Source organism: Artemia franciscana, chromosome 10 (genome assembly GCF_032884065.1).
Source record: "Artemia franciscana chromosome 10, ASM3288406v1, whole genome shotgun sequence".
NCBI lineage: Eukaryota > Metazoa > Arthropoda > Branchiopoda > Anostraca > Artemiidae > Artemia > Artemia franciscana.
In genome coordinates this window covers 27,336,848-27,362,164 of record NC_088872.1, presented here as the reverse complement: position 1 = coordinate 27,362,164, position 25,317 = coordinate 27,336,848, and the positions used below count along the sequence as shown (strand labels likewise).

Below are 25,317 nucleotides of genomic sequence, written 5' to 3'. Positions count from 1 at the left end.
TGTAACATCAGAAGAGGAATTACACAATCTTCTAGTATAAGAAATATTTCTTTGATGAGTGTATCTTTTCCGTTCAACTTCACTCTGTCTATGCGGTGTAGACATCCTTAACCCACTTCGAACTAATGAAATACTAAAACTTGGCTGGCCAAACGGGGCAATTGGAATTGTGCGCCTTTTTTTTGCAGGATTATTAATTTCTATCCACATCAGGCTAGTTTCAAATAAACGCAACACGTTTTCTTTATGTATCTTTTTAAAAATTCAAAGTCTAATTATAGCTATATAGAGCTTAATAATTTCGATGATATTTACTTTATTGAAAATAGGCAAAACGGAATTCTATTCATTCTTTTAAAGATACATATCCTCAACCTGCTGATGTTCAACTTCATAATATACATAACGAATGAGAAAATTTTACTAGAAACAAACCCATCTCTAGTTCTATGCAGCTCCTACACCACGTCCAGGATAATCCTTGACTCTTGCCCCCCCCCCCCCCGAGGAAGCTAAACGGCACTCCCTACAGTTCAATTATGTATTGCATTTAAAAAGCTTTTCCCTTTTAAAGAATTAAATTTTTCCCTTTTCCCTAAAAATTAGTATACCTAGCTACACATGAAAAGGAAAACGGCAAAAATGCTGACTGCAGAAAAAATCATCAAAATGACAATTCAATAACAGTTTATATTAAGAAACATTTATTAAAGAACATTGTTATGAGCGATACTAACAACTAAACTCCGTCGCTCACAAACGGAGCAAACAAAGGACGAGTTAGTTAAGGTAGATGGCGTCTTAATTGCACTGAAATGTGCGCAAACTGCAGGTAACGGCAACACTGCTGGATTCATGAATACACGCTGGTATAAGATGGGTGAATCGGCAGCTGCTGATTTCAAAATAGAAGCCGAAGGCCTACCAAGCTGTTTTTGACTGAGCCGTAAATAGAACCAATGTTAATTCAAAATACTTCGTTCACGGGATTGCCCATTTGTAACCGAACGTCATCGCCCGATGTACTAACAGAACTAAAAAAGAAGAGAGGCTGTTATAGAGGAAAGCGAATTTGACAAAGAAGATGTTCTTGCATGTCGACATTAATTATCTTCTGATAGTTGCTTGGTCGGTAAAATGACCAAGATTATTTTCATTTTACATGAGCCTGGCGGTGTGAAAGAATTTTGACTTCTGAAAGGGTATTTTAGCAAACTTAGTGTAGAAAAACCTACAAACTGCTAGTCAATGGTCTAGCATTATTCGTCACTATTGCCGACACTTCTCATAATGTTTTCACATTACCACAGCTTGCTTTAGAAACTTAAGAAGAAATAAAGGTTTTGCATTTTACCGCTGGATACTTAGAAACCCTCAACTCCCGCAAAACGTATAGAGTTTTGTCCTGAATCCATGGAGCCAGGAAAGCGCAATTAGTTTCAAATACTGACAACAACCATAAAACCTTAATGTTTTAAATGTCTGTATAGCAACTTACAACTTTTCGAAACGGAAAAATAAACTTTCCTGCTCCCATCAGAGTATTTTTTTTATCATACAATTTATTGGAAATGTTTACTAAAAACTCCAGGAAAAAAACAGGAAAGTTCACTACTTCATGGGTATATACTGCTATTCCATACTTTTTGACTGTTTTCGCAGAACACAGAGAGCATTACTCCCAATACTATAAACCTGAAGATTGGAATAAAAAGCAGAACAATAAAAGACGGCTATGATCCAGAAATTTGACCCTTCCAAACTGAAATTAGGTTTAAAATATAAAACATAATAAATAAATTTTTAAATCCCACTACCTTTCACTCTGTAACTGAATGAAATGAAAATAAATTAATAGGTATATATATATATATTCTTTTACTTGTCATACTAAACGTAAAAAACGATCGAGAGGACATAGGAAAAATAATAGAAAAAATGAATTAGATGTACATATGCTTTCTATAGATCTATGCCAGCTACTTGATTCCAGGGGTATGATTTCTGTAATAAAATGTCTAAATAATTTATCCAAGAGGAATTTAATCAAACTTTTCTGGATTGTTAAGAATAATACAGCTCTTGATTATAATTTTAAAGTAATATGTGATACAATTTGCATTCTAACTAAAACGAAATTTATTTCAAAAAAGAAAAAGTTCGATAAGATTAGTAATAAGGATAACAAATTATATTTACCTATTAATTTTACTTGTAGGCAGATTGAAGATATTAATTTACCAGAAATTTTAAATCAGCGGCATGTGAAACAGGCCCTTCCTAGTAATTTGAATTATAATGATAGTCCAGTTTTAACTTATAAATTTTCAAAAACTATTGGGCAAATTATTTTTAATTATAATTTAATACTAAAAAGACTAGATAGTGACATAAATTGGAAACCGGTTTGTAATTGTAAGCAACTCGGCCCATTTGTAAATCCTACTTACAAACATGTTATAACAGGGGACTTGTCAATAATAAAGCAAGATGATCTTCAAATTATAATGAATAAAGGGGCTAATTTCCGTCTTTCTCATCATCTGAAACCATCGAGTGTTCTTAATGGCTTGGAAAATGATTTTGATTTATTTATTGATAAGTGGTGTAAGAAAGAGAATAAAAAAAAGAGAGTTTTCAAAGTTGGAAGAATTTAAGTATTAGTAGAATAAGAAATAAAATATATTCTGACTTAAAAAATAGTAACACTAAATCATTATTTTATAACGCGAAGATTAAACAAGCAATTGCTAATCTAAAGAATGAATTTGTAATTGTGCCAGTGGATAAAGCTAATAATAATTTTGCCATAATTTGTCAGAAGCTGTACTGTGATATCTTAAAAAGGGAGTTATGCACAACTAATGTTTACGAAAAGGTAAATATTGAGGATGAGAATTTAATTGAAAAGACTGAAGAAATACTTTTTAAAAATTTTAATATTAAAATAAATGACAATGATAAAAAGTTCCCTTTCCTATATTGGACTGTAAAATTTCATAAGAATCCCCCTAAACCACGGTTTATTGCTGGAGCAGCTAAATGTCCAACCCGCATTACTGCTACTGACCTTTCTTTAATTTTAAAGGAAATTGTAAATAAACTTAAAACCTATTGTTCTGGTATTAAAAAATTTTCGAATTGTAATCTATATTGGAGTGTTAATAATTCACTGCAGGTAATAGATTCTTTAACAATGGTTTCAGCTAAAAGAATTGAGTCTTTCGATTTTGCGACAATGTATACTAATTTATCACTTAATGTAGTGTTTGATAATTTAAAAACTGTTATCAAGAAATCTTTCCTCTTATCTAGTAAAAGGTTCTTAAAAATAGACATTTATAATAAAAAAGCTATATGGACAAATTGCTTTAATACTACAGTTAACTTGAGATGTTACAGCTTGGATATGATTTTTGAGTTATTGGAATTTGTTTTATACAATACTTATATAAGATTTGGGGGTGATTTGTACAAGCAAATTGTGGGAATTCCCATGGGGGGGAATGCCAGCCCATTTATAGCTGACTTGTTTTTAAGTCACCTAGAATATAAATATATGATGGATAAGAATAATCCAATTAATTTAAAACATGCTTTGTCAAATAATAAAAGATATTTAGATGATATTTTGGTCTTAAATTGTAAGGATTTCATTGATATTTCTAAAAATATATATCCATCAGAGCTTATTCTTGAGCCTAGTCATGGCGCTGGTCATAAAGATCATTTCTTAGATTTAAATATTAATATTTGTGATAAGAATAAATTAAGTTTTAAAATGTATAATAAAACGGATGATTTTGATTTTGAAGTGATTAGTTTCCCATTCCCTGAAAGTAATATACACTCAAATATCACATATTCAGCGTTTTTCTCACAGTTACTTCGTTATGCAAGGATTTGAAGTAATTATATTGATTTTAAAAATAGATGTAAAATCTTAAGCCAAAAATTGATATCAAGAGGTTTTTCTGCAAATAAATTAACTTGGCAATTTAAAAAATTTAGTTTTCATTATAACGAATTCTTAAATAAATATCAAAAGAATTATCTAGAAATCCTTAAAGAAATTTTCAACTAATTTCGGAGGTTCGAGAAATGTTGTCGCAGCGCCATTTATTTTGAATTGTGTTTATAATTGAGCGGATTTTCTTAAAAATTAGCCACATGGTAAAGATGAATTCCATAATTGTTTAGTTCATTCAGGTTTTTTGCAATGTGTTAATATTTGTGATTTGGTAAAATTTATAATATTTAGTTTACCTATTGTTGCTAAAGGGAGGGATATATTAACAGGATAAGCTTGTTTTGGTTTTACTTGGTTGTTTTACATTTGCTGTTTTTTTTTTTTCTTTCATAGGCATGTATTTTGGGGGTGATACCTGACGCGGGGATGCCATGGATATTCTGTGGTAGCCACAACACTGTGCTGGGTAGAGAATTTAGAGTGGCGAAACCCTATATAGGCCAGTGTATTCTCCTGATGAGCCCTTATGTTGGGTGTTGCCTCTGAATTATTTGTCTATATTATTTTTTCTATTGTTTGGTAAATGACGACTTATACTTATTGACGACATGACTGCCTGTCCATGGATTATTCTTTATGGTTGATTGTGTGTGGCTATGCTGTTTGACGTATGTGATTGTATGGATGAGTAGGGTTAAGGCCTCATTCAAGTGCTGGTCTATATTAATCACTAATTTAGGAAAACAGTCTTCCTTTTCTCCTTCTGTCTCTCTCTTTTTTTTTTGTGTTTGTGCTGTTGCATTGGTGATTTCTCTTTTCATGATATATATATATATATATATATATATATATATATATATATATATATATATATATATATATATATATATATATATATATGTATATAACACGATTAAGCAGTTTACAAAGACTAAAAAAACAAAACAGAGAAAAAAAATTCTACCAAGAGTATCTCATACCAGAAGTACCTTACAGACTTAGACAAGATTATAAACAATTTTATCTGGATCTGTGCCAAAGGAATTATCCAAGTTATGACTCAAGACCTTAGAATTTATTAATGTTTTTTATTTCAAACTCCAATTTTCAATGTTTTTATACGAATTGAATACTGTTGCTTCTTCTATCCGCAGTTCCATTACCAAGGCCCAAACATTTTTCGAAGACTTAGATTTTTTTAATGCCACTGCCATAAACAAAGAAACAAGGCACTGAGTAATTCGAAAAATTTTTCAAAATAAAAAAAAGGCTTGATGACATGTTGATAACAAAGGACAGTGTTTACAAAAAAAAATAAAAAATAACTTACCTATCATCTGCCAAGTCATCACCAGTTACAGGGAGTTTAAGATCCATTTCAAGACCTGAAAATAGACTAAAGATCAGTTCAGCCATTTCATTTGTGACCATCACATATTGCTTTCATGCAAAAATTAGCTCAAAACTTAACAGGAAGAAGACAAAACTTTAATCCGTAAATTTTAAACTTTAACCTGTAACGGAATTTTAATCCGTAACAATTTGGGATAGGAAAATTCAAATTGAGAATCACAAATAATTCGTAAAATATACACGGTGATCCTTACTGACTGAAAACTTAACTTTGTTGATTCATTTAAGGCTATGATACAGACATCAAAACATATGCTTCAAAAGGCTAAGAGGCCTTAGCTCAAAGGCTAAGAAGTCCCCAAATACCCAATTGCCCCTACCGCTATCAGGTTTTTTTTTTTTATTTAGGAGAAATGTAAGTATTTTTAACCTTGTTTGAAAAGGTGTCATGCAATGGTTTTCAAACTTTATAATTATGGGTCAAAAGTAATTCTGTAGCCCCTACAATCCATCGACCAGTTTTTGGCAGAAAGCTACGTATGCTGCATATTTGTTTAAGTCGAATCCCCCAAGAAAATCCTTAATCTATTTGCTCGAAAGACACAAGTAAATACGTGGCCTCTTTAACTCAACGCCAACTTGTAGCAAAAAAGCAGGCATCATGCATAATGCTGAACTCAGAATCATGAAACGTTTTTCAATATGTATGATTGGAGGCGAAACATGACCCTTGGTCCTTAAAAAACCTGATTTCCCGCTTTCAGCTATTTAAGGGAAATGTGGCCATGCCGCATTCAGTTTGAAGTTGAATCATATTTGGATTTTCCACTGATACCAATAAAGGGCATAGAATATACCCATGGTCCCACCAGCCCCCATCCACACTTTAAAACTTTTACTACAAAGACCGCAATGTTATATCTTGTCTATAATAGAAGTAAGCAAGTGCTTCCGATCTGCACGATCGGAGACACAAAGTAAGACCATACTCCTCCACCACACACACAGCCTGTTAGACGATAGGTAGTTAATTTTACCGTAAACACCCCAAATGACTAGAGTGTCATCTACAATTTACTTATACTCTCACATGCAGTGAACATTCTAAACGCAGAAAAAAAAAAAATAATAACGTTTGATGCAATTGAGTTTAAAACATGTGAAAGTTCTCGACACAGACTTTGCGACTCATGTAAATATAGTTAAAATTTCAACAACCTTAACTAACGGAGCTGACATTTTTTGTTAACTTTCTATTCAATGGATAGATAGTGATTTTCCGAGTAAAATTACATCAAAGTTTCGAAAATGTGACAAGTTATTGGGCTGCAGCCTAAAGACATATTTTCGTTCAGAAATAACTTATAGCTTAAGGGAGACCTCTACTTTTACGTTTTTGGTTTTCGTTAGAATTTTATAGTAGAAAACATACATTTCAATTTTATCAAACTAATATCTACTCAAAAAAAGGTAAAAGTTGCCATTAATAGAATATTGTGAAAAGACAATATCATATCATACATCAATCAACTGCTTCCAACTACTCCTTTGCGAGACTGGCATAGGTGAACTATCGGTCAATTTAAGAATTGGGGCACAACTACCAAAAACCACCTCAGACCAACTGGTGGATTTCGAAAATTCAGTAGGAAGTGGCAAAGCCTGAGGCTCTGCCACTTCCGTGGCAAAGATGCCATTCCTTTCTGGCGCTTTTAGTGGCAGAGAGCAGGCACAAAATAGCGTCCCTGTCTGCTCCCACAGCAAATACAAGAACAAACAATTAAGTATTTTTTTTTATACTAATCAACACATATTGCATGCAATTTGACAACTATATTATCCCACACAATTATTACTTCACAGAGGAATAAACTGAACTTTCCACAATATAATCGGTTTATTTATGGCTGAGTATTCGAAGTCTTGTAAGTGAAAAATCAAAGCAAATACCAATCGGTTTTTAGATTAGGCTTTTGGACTCATAAAGCTATAAATTTGAAATTAAGTCGAGAGGAGGTACAACTATCAAATACAACTATCAAAAATAAAAATAAAAAAAATAAAAAAATAACCTTAAGAAGTTAGTCGCTTTCGATGAGTCACGTTATAATTTTTGTCAAGCATTCCAATTGACAAGAAGACTTTATAAAGCTTGAGATTTGCTGCATTTTGCATTTATTGAAAAGAAATGAGTAAAAGCAAAAGAGCCTTTCATATAACATTAGCTCATTATCTAAAATTATATTTGCCCGTGGAGGAGTGTATTTAGACAAGTTTTCCCATGGCTCTAAACATTTATCTTTATGATTTATTTTTTTTTTACATAAGTTAAATTGAATAAAAGAGACATAAGAAAAAAATAGTTTATTAGAATGAATACAGAGGCTACGAAAAGAATGTTTTTCAAAGGGGCAGAAATCTCAAACTTTTTTTACAAGAGATATCGCAACTTTAGGGTTACAGTTGTTACTATTTCAGTATACCAAGTGCTCTAAGGCAGCACACCCATTAGCGAGACCAACACTATACTAATGGCAAGTAACCTAGAGTCCCTACATAGTTAAACTGTATCAACCGTCAAAATCAGTACCCTAGAGCCTGTATCAACCGGTACCCTAGAGCACCTGCATAGTTAAACTGTATCAACCGTCAAAATCTGTTGTTGTAATAAAAAAAGACAAAACCACGTCACATAGTGCCCAGTACATATGACTCTCAATTTACTTAATATCTATATGACTCTTTTATAACCACTTTATCCTTTAAATAACGAAAAATATATCTGTCAATCCATTTACTTCCTATCATTGACACATTAAGTTTAATCTAGGACACTAAATATATCACACAAGTATAAAATCAAACATGTATTATTTTTTCCGTTGATTGGTGGCAGAATATACTGCAAAACTAGGCTTTGGTTTAGTGTCTACAAATAAAAACCCTTTTTTTTCTGAGACGAAAGAATTAAAATGTTTAATTTTTTTTTGTGGAGAATAGTTTTTAGACATTAATTTGCAATGAAGCTTATAATAGACAAAATTTATCATCAAATGTTACTAAGATTAACCTTTGGATGACCTAGTCCATTTTGAAGACACAGGCGGGAAGTCTTCCTCCAACTCAAGTGGAGGATCTAAATTAAAATCTGAAATAAACTCTTCCGTCTTATCCAGGTCAAACTGCATCCATCCATCTGAATCTTCGGCAGCTATCAACACACTCTTTGGAATAATTGTATCTTCTACGATCTCTCCTAATTCTTCCTCTATTCCCGGTGACCTTGGGCGGAAATATCTACAAAACAAGCATCTATTTTAGTCTCAATAAATAGATACGAATAAAAGAAGCTTTAACGAAAACCCTTTTTTATGTATCCTAGAAGATTGAGTGATACATTTAAAAGACGAAGCAATTATCACATATTGGAACTTTTGAAAATGGAAATACATAATCAATAGATTAGTATCAAACAAAATATTCGATGTGAGATTAAACTTAGATGAGTAAATTTTTCGTGACGTAATAAGTAATATTATAATTTTATACAAATAAAAAGATATTTTTCTTTCTTATCCAGACAACCTTCTTTGAAAGTCTTAGCAATAAAACATTTGTTAAAAACAATTACACGCCAGTTAAAATTGTCTTGATTAGAATTGGAAGTCCCAGAAATAACTAAAGTTTTGCAGTAGAGTTTCTAAAGCAATATAAATGTAAACAATTTAGTGGTATTCTATCTTATTTATTTAGTTTGTTTTTACCATACTTACCACACATGAGCTCTATCTGAGAGAAATAATTCGCTTATGATAATTGCCACCCATAAGTCCGTTTTCTTGCATCGAAAGTCAATAGGATATTAAGCATGAAGTCAATCGTCAAATGAAAAAAAAAGTAAATAATAAACTTTTTTTGTATAGCTTATTTATTTAATACATCCTTGCTTACAATACTCATTTGACTATTATTATATTCGCCAATATTCTAAGCAAACTGAGCTTAGAGAAAAAAGAGTTTAGTTTTTCATTTTACTTTTATTAAAAGCTGGATCTTTTTTTGGCAACAAAATTAATAAAGAATTTTGTTTTTAAAACATAAAAATTATAATATTTATTAGAACTAATCTGAGCCCTGGAATCATGCAACACCCAACTGAAATACAATTAATTTCATATTATTTTGCTGAGATTGTTACTCACAGTATATAACCAGTTGGCAACAATCTGACGCGCATTAAAGGCTGAACAATTCAATGAAAATTAAAGTTTTAAAACCATAATGAGTACATATATTCATATAAATGTCCAGATAAATTTTGATTTTAACTTTAAGAATAGCTACGTCCAGAGTACAAATGATATCACGGACGGGTTACGGACCATACAGGACATAGCAATTCCAAGAACACAGTTATAGCTGGAGTTAAAGATACAGTGATAATAGCAAAAGAATGAGAAACTTACTGTTCGAAATTTGTCTCTTCCTCAGGCATAGGTGAATAAGGTGGCCTAAGAGAGTCGAAATGAAGTCTATCGTAAATTACACGGCCGCCACGACCGATTCTCCGTCTTGCCTTACCAGTCCAACTACTTAAAGATACCATTCCTCCTCGCGAGCGACTAGTGTCTTCTTCAAAAGAACCGAAAGGAATGGGCTGAAATCATAAAATAGTCATTTTAAGACTTACATTTGAACTAGGATTCCAGCAATATGGATATAGTAACAATTATAATAATTTTTTTAAATATCCAATATGGCTCGAACTTGTATTTCCCATTCAATATGCTCCTCATTAAAAGTCTGCGAACCTACAATGAATAAACATCAAGGGTCCGTTAAGGTAAACGGAATAATTAGCCATTTCCTTCAGAAAAGCTAATGGAAATGCTGTGAATATGAATGATGAGCGACATCGGTCAAAGTTTAATGGTTTTTTATAACCAGAATTGAATCATATTAAAAATCTTCTGTCCATATTACCAACAAAAAAACTTAGCTGATGATGTAAAACACGATAAGACCTCTGTTTTCACAGCAAAAGCTTTTGACTAATAATATCTCACAAAATAAATATTTCAACTGGCTTCCACCGTATTCTAAATTGGCACCATCAGTTAGTTGAGTGGGAACTAAAGATAGTTGAGGTAATTATTGGCATAGACAGTATTTTTTTTGGAATTATGAATTAAGTCCAACAACAACAGAATCTCTAAAAAAGAACAAAAAAAAAAAAACGCAATTTTTCTCTATTAAATATAAACATCAGGCGTAACGAGTTTTCGATGACCTTGTGTAATACTTGTTGTATATAAAATTAAGATTATCAAACACTTCAGGAATTTCTAAACAGTGCTTAAGTACCCAAAATATTAATTAAGGATTCTTAAAGTCGTTCCCCTCAGAACAAAACAAACTGAAGAGCAAGATATTATTTAAAATAACTCAAGTCAGCTCAATAGTCAACAAAGCACAATAAAATTAGATAGCACATCTAAAAAAATGATGTCCACATAACTCAACCGCCACAAAAGGAGTAATACTACTGACCATTCACTTTACCACCGTGCTACCTCACATGAGGTCAAAAAAGCTCCACACTCCTCCACTCCACGCTGTTCAGAGCTTCAACTTTTACTTTCTTCCATTAAGTTCCTATTTTGTTTAATTTTTTCATAGGACCTCTTGAGGAAACCCGTTTGAAGATGTTATAACTTACATTTGGCCCAATATGAATTGTCAAAACAGCTATTTTTGGGAACCTATTTTCCACAGAAAATACATCATTTAAACCCATCTTTCGTTATAGCACTAGAGAATGAGATCTTTTCACATTCTTCGTATAGTTTAATGTTTGATGTATGGTCGTACAAACAAGTAGCTAAAATTATCCTTAGGAAATTCCTCTGGCAAACATATAGCATATTTCCCTCAACCTTTCCCAGTTCCGAGGTTTTAGAGAAATACTTGAGTATCCTAATCTAATTTCAAAGGTTTATCTCTATATTCTTCCAAACTTTCTTAACCTACGAAACAAACAACCTGCATTTTGGATATTCAACTATTTACATCTTCACTACTGTTGTTACCTTGGTTGGTGAAGCTATCCACCCAGGCAATTAGTTCTTAAAGTCTATGAGTGTCTTAAACACATATTCAGTACCATGATCTCCCAAAGCCTTCCCCAAGACAGAGTCCATGAAAATAATGTACACTGAACCAGCTACTACTCTCCCTTGCTATTTTAACTGCAGTTAAATTATTCTCATTCATAACTATTAAGTTTAACATACTATTCAGGTATACAACACAAGGATAGGACTTTCACTAAAGTTTTCCCCCCAGAGAAATTATATGCATGTCCAAAAACCATAAATCTCAAGAATACATGGATTATATTATGTGCAAACAATCTACCCACAACAAACATTCGCTTAAAATTAAAGACAAAAATGAACAAAATCACAACTTCAAAAAGAGCCACAGGTGGGCATACAAAAGACGAAATCTCGAGAAGCCAGGATGAAGGGAAGAAGTGCAAGTGTTAAATGCAACTAAAAATACATACATGATTCTACACATAGTTCTTATTAGAGGGCAAATTTAAGGAGCTAAAAGGACCCAGGACAATAAAAACGAGGAACCTCTGAGGTAGTTTTACTGTAAGGATAACAAAACTAAGAGACAGGCTTTTGCTGGCAAAGTAGGCTGTTTTTGTTACTCAACAGTTGTAAGAAAATGTACCACATATGCTTATATATTGATAATATTCTGGTAGAGATATAAAATTTGACATGGCAAATCCCTCAAGCAATTTTTTTATTTCTGATCAAAAGTAACACTAAAAATGACTTTACCTTCATGCAATCAAATATAGAACTATTAGGACATTTGCAATTGAATAAACACCATTAGTACTAACACTGAACGACTTGTGTGTAGCTCTTTGCTTTAAGCAATAAATTTTTTTGGAGATTCCCATAAAACAAAATACAACTGCAAACTTTTGGCCCCTTGCAGTGGTGGATCCAGGGGGAGGGGGACCCTGTCCCCAATATTTTTTCTGGCGCCCTCATTCGTTGTTTTTCAAAATAAATTTGTCAATAATTGGCAACCCTCGTTACATTGCTCCCAACCCCACAAGATTCTACTTATAGGCGTCATTGTCACATTACCCCCTTCAAGAATTTACATTAGATCCACTCCTCGTCCCTTGTTTGATTTGTTGTAGTTTTGGCTCCGTTCCAAGCTTGGAGACTCTCTTTTGGCCAGGTGTTATCACCATTTTAAATGTATTCTCTTGAATGGATTACAATTACTAAGTGGGCAGGTTTTATTACTATTTAAAATATATTCTCTTGAATAAATTAAAATTACCAAAACAGTACTTTTAGTTTAAATTCAATAAAAATACTCACACCAAGGAAATCACAGTTGACAGTTCGAATAAATCGAAATTTTTGTTCCGCCTCCAAGGGGACCTCTTCTTGTACAATCAACTCTCCTGGAGGAGTCGCGACCGAAGGGCTCGTCTCAGGCTGACGTTTCCTTCTTTTATATGGTCGTTTTTTCTCCTCCTAAAAAGTCATGTATAAAATACAAATACTCTGAGGAGGAACACGAGGTGAAGGTTAGGTAGAGCAACACTACGGAAAGACAGCATTTTGGATGACATCTACAAGATAAAAATTTACTTGAGCCAAATTTATAGGCATCAGCAGGATCGTGCAATTTCAGCTACGGCAGTTTGGCTTCACGACAATTACTATTCATAGTAATTTAGTAGCTTAAATTTTAGATTCAAATTTTTATTGCGCCTCTCCTTCGCTGATTTTGTAAATGGGCCATACAAAATTTATTGCTATTATGTGTTCAGATTTAAACAGGAAATAATACTATCTATTAATTTAAACCACAGGCCGCAAGATTTATTATATGCTTAAAACTGTAAAGCAAAACCCAATTATGTGTTTCTAGTATAATATAATCTTTTTTTTCTTCTAGTACCCCGCAAAACTCAGATTGCTTGCGCCTATGGACTTGCATATTTGCTTAAAACAAGAAAATGTTGTGCTTCGGATTGATTTTATTAAAAAGTAAAGCTCCTGTTCAAATAGGCCAAAAACTTATCGTTGAGAATTTTTAAACTTTGCTAGTAAACTCTTAGCTGCGAAAGGCAAAACACATTCAATCTTTAATCTCAATTTTATTCGACTATTTATATTATATCCTCTTAGTATGTCACACTTCTTAAATTCTCTCTTTATGAAATTTGCACGATTCTGCCAATAACACCATTATCGGAAGGCAAATTAATGAAGGAACAGAAAGTATAATTAGAATACAAAAACAAGAAGAATATTTGAAATAAAAGCAACGGAATCAGGTTATTGTTTTACGATGCAATCACTGATGAGCATTAGAGACGCACACAAGTAGCTTCTGCCATAAGCAGGTCTATAGAAGTAACATGTTTTGTGGTTTTCATAATGATAAGATAACGAAAGTTGCACTTTTTAGAAAAAAAAAAGAAAAGCCGCTCATCACTTCCGGAATTCGTAATTTCCTTAAATAGTAGGGACAATTATGTTCGTTTTACAGAACTTACTCTTCATCTTGAAATTTCCTTTGATAATTAATTAGCTTCGAATGTAACTGAATCTAATACCAAGGATATCTAATTGCAAGGTGACTAATACGACTAATCTAACACGCTACCTAATTCGCGCAAGATGACTAATAAAGAAAAAACGTTCATTGAGAAGAATTATAATATCAATTTCCTGAAATTCTCACGACCTAATCCTTGGACATAATAAAACTAAATTTGGAATGTCAGTTAAAAAGCAGAGTTTAGTTTTTAAGCATCGTTCTATAAAAAATAGAACTACATAGTTCTATTAAATAGAGTATATGATAGTACTAAGTGTCAATATGGCAAACACAGAATATTACCAATAGAAAGGTCAATTAGAGTATTCGGAGTGACAAAGCGAGGGAGCCCCCCCCCCAAGAAAATCCAAAATTTTCTCAAACTTGTGTATACTTCTAATTCAAACTGTAATATTATGTTTTTTTCATCCACTCCCCGAAAAAAATTCTTGCGTAAGACTGGTAGTGGCATAAGAAAATTTGAGCACACCGTCATTTCTGAAATTTGTTCTTTTTTTTATTGCAGCATTTTATGTTTCTAATACCAGTCAAGTTTTATGTAGTTAGAAAACATAATAAAACAATGCCCAAAGTGAAAAGAGTAAATATGGCGCAAAAGGGACATTAAACATGGTAAAACTGTCCCTCATTTACAAAGCCAAATCAGTTTAGTTCAAGATGAGTAACCATTTCTGCTTAGTTCACCATGAACGAAAACATGAGCAATAAAGAGGATTAAATTAAATTTTGTAGTCGACATCTCTCTCCTTTCACGTTACCGTCCGAAAAATTATATATTATGTATTTTCCGATATTTTCATTTTTAATATCAAGAACTATCTGTTCGTGAGTAATAAGAGATAACAATAAGAAAAATCAATGCGGTCAAACGTTCCTTATTACATTTATTTTTCCTAGAACCCCTTGGATATTTCCTAGAATAGTCGACTATGTATTATTGAATCAGTACGGCATAACGCTAGAATAACATACAATTAGCAACGGAGCGGAAATAAGTAACTATTTTGGATTAGAGTTCCTTGAAGTACGTCATTTGTTGCTACTATCAGAGCTATTGTTTAATACGCTATTCATAAAATTCAAAATATGTGAAACAATTTTTAATATTCATGAGCAAATTCAAAATTAGCAAAAAAATTCGAAAAATTGCAAATCAAATGAAGAGTAAGTTGTGTTTACAAAGAGAAGTAATCCTTCTTCCCAGCAAAAGTGATGTAGGATTAGATCTACGTTGCATGGGCAACGTGAGGTGTTGCGGCAACCTTTGTTCGGCTGCGCCAAGTAAATTGTTGCGAGAGCAATACTTTGGTTTTATTTCCTCGCTTTAAAAAAAACTCTGAAGTTGTTGATCTGTATGAATCTTAAAGTAAATACTAGGTACACCAACTCACAAAAGTTACAAACCCTTCATTGCAACTAGCAAAAGTTGCGAGCCCCTCATCACTGAAGATGATTGTAGCCTAACAGCCGATTATTACTTACTGGAATCAAATTGGTTTCGCCATCAAATTCACCGGAAACAATTAATAGGTAAACCAACTAGCAAAAGTTGCGAACCCCTCATTTCTGAAGATGATTATGAGCTAACGACTGACCGTTGCTCAAAACTCCCCTACATGTCTCACAATTGGTATCGGCCTATTTTTGGTTCCAGTGTGTACCTTACTACTGAAGTTGTCAACCCTTTTAAACTTTCAAACTGGTATGCCTCTTGAAAGAACTTTTCTACCAACAAATGGATGACATATACTTTGATCAGCTCATCAAGAGCCGTCGACAAAAAATCTATCTGTCTTAGTCAAAAGTTGACTTTTTTGCCGTAAGTCAAGTTTCTAACGTCATTACTTAGAAAGGAGCAAAGGATAAACCCTAATTTCTTTAGTAATGAGAAAACTTTCAAACTTTAAGAGGCACATCTGATACCATTTCTCTACCGCAACCTCAAGTGCAAAAAAACGAATGATAAACTCAGCTGAAATCACGAACAGAAATGGGCAGAAACAATAGATTTTTGGCCCCAGGCAAGAGTTCTACGAAGCTTTCCAAAACGGAAGGTCATATTCATCAATCCGGCCTAAGGTTCAAACTTTCCGTAAAAACCAGAGATTAGAAACCCTTGCCACTTTCTAGGAAAAAGTTGAAATCTTGGTGCTAGAAAAAAAAAGAAAAAAAAAGAAAAGGAAAAAAAAGACATAACCAAAGTGTTAATTGCGTTGCTCTCGCAACACAATTAAGAGGAAAGGACTTATTATTTTGTTGATAAAATGTCATGCAGAATTATTTCTGAAATAATTTTTTATGATACAAAATTAATCGGAATTATGGCGGACGAAAAGCTTATCTGACATTTTTGGCAAGTTGAGTAAGGATGTAAAATATTAATGTTACTCTTGAAGGAAATTAAGCTTAAAACATTGTATTATATACAAGATGGTCCAAGAAATTGCACACTCAAAAAAATGACACTCGTTTCAGCGCCTTTCCTAAGGATATCGCGTGACATGCAAAGCCAACGTTCTTATGCCAATATAACGTAGATTTATAGCTTCCACAATATGCAAAACGCTTTGTGCGGAATAGCAAATTACATCGCCTGAGAGGAACTAATAAGGTACTCGAAAGTTCTTCTCAGGGCATTAATTTACCCTGATATAAAATGAGATCACACAACTAAAGTGTTCATCACTTATACAGAATCTACACTGCGCAACATATATAAGGCACCATTCAAGAAAAATCGTTTTCGAAGACTTTTACACGCAAATGGAATATTTCAGGTCCATAACTATTCTTTAGTAGGTTTTAATTTGTAAACTTATTGTTCCATTTTGTACAGGAGATTCCAAGCTTCAAATAAATTGATGCTTCTGGACCATTTCTGATTAGACCATAGCCGAAATTTCATTTCTATTGCACCGTCATCCATTCTTATTCAGATTAAATATAAAAAAAAACAAGTTTTTTTTAACTGAAAGTAAGGAGCGACATTAAAACTTAAAACGAAAAGAAATTACCGCGTATATGAAAGGGGCTGTTCCCTCCTCAACGCCTAGCTCTTTGCGCTAAAGTTTGACTCTTTCTCTTAACTCTACTTTTTAAAACAGTAAAAACTTTAGCGTAAAGAGCGGGGCGTTGAAATATTATATTTAGTCAAAGGGACGTTGACTTTAAGGGGGTGTTTCCCCCTATTTTCTAAAATATGGCAAATTTTCTCAGGCTCGTAACTTTTGATGGGTAAGACTAAACTTGGTGAAATTTATATATTTAAAATCAGCATTAAAATGGGATCCTTTGAAGTAACTATTGGTATCAAAATTCCGTTTTAAGAGTTTTGGTTACTATTTAACCGGGTCGCTCCTTACTACATTTTGTTACCACGAACTGTTTGATTCTTCTACCACGGACAGATGGAATTAAATCTGAACATCCATTGTTTAGTACCGTGATGTTATGTTAAAAATATTACCAATCTGGTTTTCCAATCTTATATTACGGGGCAGTCCATACTCACTGCAGTGTATGCATTGTGACTTATGTCACGACGAAAAATGAAGGAGCCCCCATTTTTGTGACTCCTATTGTCACGGTTAACTCAGTCATCTTTGAACTATTTGAAGATGTCCTTTACTAGAAATTTTGGATAGACATTATGATGTTGATCATCAAATTGGTTTTCGTGGGGATTTTAGTGTTAAATTCACATCTAGTTTTCATGTTGATTCTGTGTAAAGAGGAGTAAAATATGGGTCGACATCAACTTTTGCAATTTTCAACAATGCAAGCCATTCTTATACACGTACCACACTACCTTTCTTCAGTGAGCCACCTTTCAAAGCAAGTAGGCTGCCAGACTTTAAAATTTGCCTTTACCCTGTTACTATTTCTCCTCCAATTTCTCATATGTACCTTGGGCTTCCTACATCAATACGAACTATTTGTTTACTCAGTTAACGTCTTAAAGGAGAAACGGAAAGCCCTAGTCCCAGTCAGAAAATTTCTCCTAAGTTAAGGTTGAAAACCCAAGACCATATTTTTTATAATTTTTTTTTGCTCCTAATGGTTCCTCTTGGTTCTAATTTGGAAGTTATTCACTGATTCTTAATGAAAATAAGTCTGTTGACTGTTTATGTATTTCACAGATATCTTTTTCGTATTCTGATCTAGACCCAAAAAAGACTAGGTTCAAAATTTACGCAATTCAAGATTAAAAGGGTATTTCTATCGGTTTGAAAATTCCTAATACCAGTAATGACGTGACTACTGCAGATGACAACATGGGAAAAAGACAATTTTCGCAAAAGAAAGGTGGCCATCACTACGAAAATGGCAAACCCTCTCGTTTTTTTAGTTTAATTTTCAAAATTATTATACATTTATTTTCGCAATAAACTTTTACCATTAAGATGAATCGTAATAGTTATAATTCCTGAATCAGCTTCAAATGACAACTCTTTCTCATGCGACAGTCTATTTCCAAAATCCGTTTTTAACTTAATAGTTAATATGGGATAGAGTTCGTAATTTACTTGGTTTCGTCTGATGCCAAAATCGTAATATACACAGAGCTCATTACCAAATTTTCTTGAGTGGTATAATACACAACAAACAAGAGCTAAGAACTCATATGGCACTTGTGACGAGGCAAGAAGAGCTAAGAGCCAAGAGATCATTTGGTATGAGCTCTAGCAAAATTCTATGAATCAATAGATTGATTTAACAAGGAAAATCAGAGGCTTAATGCCGGCCAGGATATAAATAAGAGCTCTGAGTCACGATGTCCTTCTAAATATCAAAATTCATTAAGATCCGATCACCCACTCGTATGTTATAAATACCTAATTTTTTTTCGAATTTTTCCTTATGGTTCCGCCAATCACGTATCAAGGACATTTGCTTATTCTATCCACCAAGCTTCATCCCGATTCCTCCACTCCAAGTGTTTTCCAAGATTTCCCCCTCCAACTCACCCCCCAATGTCAAAAGATCTGGTTGGGATTTGAAATAAGAGTTCTGAGACATGAATTCCTTCTAAATATCAAATTTCACTAAGATCTGATCACCTATTCGGAAAATAAAAATACCCCAATTTTCACGTTTTCCAAGAATTCCGGGTTCCCCCTCCAACTCCCCCCAATATCAAAGGATCTGGTCGGAATTAGAGCTTTAAAGCGCAAAACCCTTCTAAATATCAAATTTCATTAAGATCTGGTCACCCTTTCGTAAGCTACAAATACATCAATTTTCAAAATTACCCCAACCCCCCAAATCCACCAAAGAGAGCAGATCCGGTCCGGTTATGTCAGTCAAGTGTCTTAGACAGGTTTTTATTCTTCCCATCCAGTTTCATCCTGATCTCACCGCTTTAAGTATTTTCTAAGATTTCCGGTTCCCTCCACTGCCCCCCCCCCCAATTACGCTGGATCCGGTTGAGATTTAAAATAAGAGATCTGAATCACGAGGTCCTTCTAAATATGAAGTTTCATGAAGATCCGATCACTCCATCGTAGGTTAAAAATAGGTCATTTTTTTCTAATTTTTCAGAATTAACCCCCCCCCCTCCGTTCCAATTATGTAAATAACGTATCTAAGACTGCTGCTTATTTTTCCCACCAAGTTTCATCCCGATCCCTCCAATTTAAGCGTTTTCCATGATTTTAGGTTCCCCTACCCCAAACTCCCCCCAATTTCACCAGATCCGGTCGAGACTTAAAAAAAGATCTTTGAGACAAGATATCCTTCTAAATATCAAATTTCTTTGAGATCCAATCACCCGTTCGTAAGTTAAAAATACCTCATTTTTTCTAATTTTTCAGAATTACCCCCCCCCCAACTACTCCAAAGAGAGCGGATCCGTTCCGGTTATGTCAATCATGTATCTAGGACTTGTGCTTATTTTTCCCACCAAGTTTCATCCCGATCCCTCCACTCCAAGTGTTTTCCAAGTTTTAGGTTTCCCCCTCCCAACTCCTCCCCCCAATGTCACCAGATCTGTTCGGGATTTAAAATAAGAACTCTGAGACACGATATCCTTCTAGATATCAAATTTCATTGAGATCCGATCACTCGTTCGTAAGTTGAAAATACCTCATTTTTTCTAATTTTTCAGAATTAACCCCCCCCCCCCCGACTACCCCAAAGAGAGAGGATCCGTTCCGGTTATGTCAATCATGTATCTAGGACTTGTGCTTATTTTTCCCACCAAGTTTCATCGCGATCCCTCCACTCCAAGTGTTTTCCAAGTTTTAGGTTTCCCCCTCCCCACCCCACCCCCCCTGTCACCAGATCCAATCGGGATTTAAAATAACAGCTCTGAGACACGATATCCTTCCAAACATCAAATTTCATTAATATCTGATCAACCGTTCGTAAGTTAAAAATACTTCAAGTTTTCCGAATTAACGGGCCCCCACTCCCCCCTCCCCCAGATGGTCAAATCGGGAAAACGACTATTTCTAATTTAATCTGGTCCGGTCCCTGATATGCATGCCAAATTTTATCGTCCTAGATTACCTGGAAGTGCCTAAAGTAGCAAAATCGGGACCGGCAACCGACAGAATTTGCGATTGCTATATGTCACTTGGTTAATACCAAGTGCCATAAAAACAAAACAAAAAACTAACGATTTTAACAGCTTCCTTCTCATTAAGTAACGTTTTCGAATGATAAATTTATTGTCAATATCCTACCATAAGAAGACACTGTTGTATAGGCTACCAAGTTCGGTATCGATGATGTTGAACGGCTTCAGTCTTAAAAATACACAAAGCTTTCTGATTAAAACCTTATTTAAAAGAAACTGGCATACAGATCTTTAAGCCCCTAAACAGGCTATTGATACTTATAACTTTTACACTCAGGAGGGCAGTATATCCAAGAATTTTTCATAGCAACTAGGGTGTCTAACTGGATTGTGTGGCCAATGCGTATTGGCCCAATGTATTTTCTCTTAAGCGTAATAGTAAGCATGCCTTGATTAGAATTGATAATTTGCTTCAAGTAAAGACTCTTTTAATTCAAACAAGTTCAGATCTTGAATACAGTAGCAAGATTTTACAATCAAGGATTTAGATTTTTTTGTTTTTAAAAACTAGCTTACCATTTAACATTCTAGTAAACATAAAGCTAGATAAGGAATAGACAATGTTTTGAAACACAAACAAGCAAAAAGAAATTTTACAAAACCTCCTAAATTGATACTTATTTTACCTCTGGTTGGGCAATTAATCACATAATGCACCAAGAAAAACGTATCAAGGGTCTGACCTTTACCCAAGAGGCAGGTGAGATCGCAGTTCCATTTGCTGAGGTAAGTGGCTGAAATGAAGTCCGAGATACTTTTTGACTGGCAATTTTGGCTGCCTCTGACAGTAAAACCCCGCTGAAGTCTTCCATTTCAAATCTAAAAAAAAAAAAAAACCATAGTGAATTATATACGAACAAAGAAGCACCTCCCAAAGATACAAATGACAAATATATTATTACAGATTTTATTTAGAGTACGGCTCTTATGAGGTTTAATAGAAGGAGCAGAAATAAAACAGTAATACCTATGCAAATAGTATGACTTGGCACTCAAACAATTGATAAGGTATGCGATTTAAACGATGTATGTTTAAAAAATGTAAAGGGGGAGGAAAAGGAGTACTTGGATAGACCCTGTGAGGGATCAGGAATGCCCTCCGCCCCTAAAGAGCATTTTTTTTACAGAGCTTTTTCCACAATGTCAAATTTTCGACGGTGAATCGGGAACAAAAATTTAATATGTCAAGTTGCCCTACTTTTGAATAAATAACAGACGACTTCATCAGAGCTTCCAATATCCCTAAATTTTTTGGGGTTTCCCGAATTTCAGCAAAACAAAATTTGATTCTTCAAAATCTTCCTGAAAATTAACACTCGCAAATGCATAAACATGAAGAGGAAATACAAATTGTTAGCGTTTTTTAAGGTTAATCTTTGTAGAGATTCCATAGGAGTCAGTTTATCAACGGTAATGGAGCTGGGATTAGCATAAAAACAAAATCAATAAGCGGAAAAAAAAAATTGAAAAGACTATTTTAACACCCAAGAAATATTTCAAAAAGTCACAGCCTTTATTCGAGTTATAAATTTATTTTATATAAGACGAGTTTGTTATGGTTGCCGAGTGTACAGTGCTAGTTTGTAGTTGAATATTTCAACATATTTCTTTACTAACAAGAATATTGGTTTTCAAAGGCTAATTCAATTTATTGTTTTGTTTGTCTTGAACATAAAGTAAGTCAAAAAAGGACAAACAAGCTTAAAAGAATAATTCTATAGCTTAATGGTCAACTTGGCTTCAATCTAATAACTATTAAAAAGAAAATTCTTGACGTTAAAGTTAATAGAGTGCTCCCTAACTCTAAATGGAATTCGGATATTAACTTGTATATCAATATTAAATATACTAAACTTGAGGTAAAGAACCACTTATTAATTTAAAAACTGCACTTGATCCAATCCTGATGAACGTACTAAAGATACCAAGTCTACGGGTAGAAGCTTCTGCTAATTACCGAAGGCTCTAAGCGACGACAAGTTTGTCTAGCATTTTTCTTTTGTTCAAAATTGTGACAATTTACAAAAGCCTAAATACAACAATGTTTATTTTAGAAGGCTGAGGAAAGAGAATGCCTGTAGAAACAGACAGTAAAAACAGAGGCAACTTGCATGACAAAATTTTGCATTTACATCTTAATTTACCAGTTTTATTTATAACCTCTGGACCTTTCGAGGACCTAGACAAGGACTATATTTGGTTTCCACCTATACTCATTTTATGCGAGCGCTCTGATGGATAATAAATACTGATTTTAAGTTATTAAACTGCATTATTGAAATGGTGGTCTATATACAGGATTTTTATTGCTGATGGAGATTAAAAAACAGAAATAATTTGGCTGAAACAAGTTGGAGGAGCAATTGATTTACTTGTTTGACGGAAAAGCAAACAAATGGCTCAGAATAGATTGCCTTTGAAAGTAGGAAACTTTCTGATTTTTATTTTTACTGTGATAAGAAAAATCAGGATTTTCCAAAAGGATACCATGCATAAAATCAAAAAGATCTCCTGAACGTTACATTATTTCATTGTCAAATGATCTTAAAGGGCTAGCATTTGTTTTTTTCATCAAATAAATACGTCTCTTGTTTTTCTATGTGGGTGGTCTTTAACGCGTTAATAAGCAAGCAGCAATTGTTGGAAAATGAACGATATTGAATGTATTGCTTTCAATTAGATATTGAAAGAAGATAAGAAGAATTTGGAGATTACGCTCTTTTAATCAAAACCTTGTAAAGCATAACAAGCATGGTTAATTGATCCAAACTTCAGTGTTTTAAAAGATATACTATTGTAAAAAGAACAGAAAGGTGGCGTTTCTTCTAAACTTTATTTTTTAAATCGTCTGTAACCTGGACCTTTAAATTCTTGCTTGTCTTGGATCCTACATGCATATGTAAGCGCTCGGCTAGATTTGTGACGAGAGAATGATTCATCTAATCTACACATGCAGGTACGGTACTGTCGAAAACGTTTACCTTCTTTCGAAGATATCAATTCCAAGCTTGAGAAAGTCCTTCTTGGCCTCTTCCCGTTTTTTCAGCATGGCTAACAAGTCCAACGCTCTGCCCAGGTCCCTCCGTAGCTTCACAATTCTTTGATAACTAACCTGTAAATTAAAAAAGAACATATTTTACATTATTTAAAAACTTATTTTACTGTCAAATAGACAAAAAGTCATTCGTTTACTTATTAACCAAAAAACTTCTTAAAAAATTAAGAAGTTAATTAAAACTTAAAATGAACAGGAGTTATCATATATAAGAAGAGGGCTGCCCCCTATCAATACACTCCCCCCCAATTCTTCCCGATTAAGTTTAATAGTTCTACACCGAAGACATTTACGAGTGCAACAAATGTGATTTTCAGACATTTTAACTTAATATTATATATTTTTTTTGTTCTATTCCGAGGAGTCGGTACTTCAGTGCATTGCATTCTTTTTCGCTACTTATATGGAAATGAAAACTGAAGTTTTTGTTGGCACAACAGAAACCCCTCCCCTCCCAATTAAAATGTTTTGCTTTTAGAACTTAAGTAACACATTTTTTTAACGAAGTGCAAGTTAAATTGAAGAACAAAGAAAAGAGGAGGGATTTTACAGCAGTCCCTTAACGAGAAGAGGACACCAGGAAATCAAAGGGCTCATGCAATCCCACACCCGAAGTAAAATCTCGAGATTTTTATCATTTTCACAATATTTTCTATATTTTCACGCGATTTGCCTTTTTTAGAGGGGTGATCATATTGTTGAAACTTTGTGTGGGCCCCGAACCCTAAATAGCCCCCGGCCCTAAATATGCTGCGTAGACAGATTTCGCATGTTTCATGTTTTAAGATCTGTCTTTAGATTCACGGAAAAAAAATGTATTTGTTTTTATTAAAGACTGGCGTACCCCAAAGCAACATCTGGGACCTACACTTTCATTCTCTACATAAATGACATGGAAGGCAACCTTGCGAACCCTCTGCATCACATTGCCTATGACACCATGACACATGGAGTCATTTCAAAACATGAAGATCCATTCTAAGCCTCCTTGCCCCTACGGATAGATCTTTTGGAAACTTAAAAATGGGTCTAATGCCTGGACGGTCATTTTCGATTCACTGAAAACCTAGGAGCTGATGATCTCCCGATCGAAATCCTGCGCAAGAAAGCTAGGGATGTCCCTTCACTGCAAAAATATTTTACAGCTCAACTTGATCCTCCTACTTTACAAGTCTTGAATTAGAATCATCGCCGAACATGGATACGTACTGTATGTTGGTGTTCTGAGAATGTTCTTGCCACCACTCTAAAACATCTTGAGTAGGTCTAATAGAGCAGGTTCAGTCGTTCCCCAAGATCATCTCCAGTCTGCTTGTGAAAGGTTGTATACAACGTTAACGGCTTTTTTTCAAAAGTACATAAATTAACATCCTTCCCTTATGCTTTCTCGTTTTTCCCTGCCTCACCCTCCGCCATGTCCAGCGACAAGACAGAGACAAAGGCGTACAGCTTGATCCAATTATCTTGAGGTTGGCACGTCTAGAACAGAGTATTTGAAGAACAGCTTCATTCGACATTGCCATTCGATTTTGAATGATTTTACTGTGTGATCCATAAAACTTTCTCTGTCATTCTTTCAAAAGAAGGTTCAACAATCATCAAAAAACTTGAAAAAAAAAACAAGCGACAAACCAGATATTTAATAATACCTGGCGCTACGAATTTAAGAATGATAACAAAAAAAAA

The 25,317-nt window shown here is 33.9% G+C and overlaps 1 protein-coding gene across 2 annotated transcripts in view; it reads right to left on the bottom strand.

Moving 5' to 3' along the window:
- Positions 1-676: 676 nt before the first annotated feature.
- The window catches only part of LOC136032006 (enhancer of polycomb homolog 1-like), a 61,358-nt gene continuing 36,717 nt past the window's right edge, over positions 677-25,317 (bottom strand). Inside the window, exons 6-12 of one of the 2 annotated variants that reach the window (XM_065712073.1) lie at positions 23,558-23,688; positions 21,260-21,395; positions 12,742-12,900; positions 9,790-9,980; positions 8,394-8,620; positions 5,301-5,355; positions 677-1,034 (exon numbers count right to left, since the gene is read on the bottom strand). In XM_065712073.1, coding sequence (XP_065568145.1) covers positions 968-1,034; positions 5,301-5,355; positions 8,394-8,620; positions 9,790-9,980; positions 12,742-12,900; positions 21,260-21,395; positions 23,558-23,688 — 966 coding nt within the window. In that variant the 3' untranslated portion in view covers positions 677-967. The remainder of the gene's footprint in view (positions 1,035-5,300; positions 5,356-8,393; positions 8,621-9,789; positions 9,981-12,741; positions 12,901-21,259; positions 21,396-23,557; positions 23,689-25,317) is intronic. The other variant, XM_065712074.1, reaches the window with a different exon arrangement.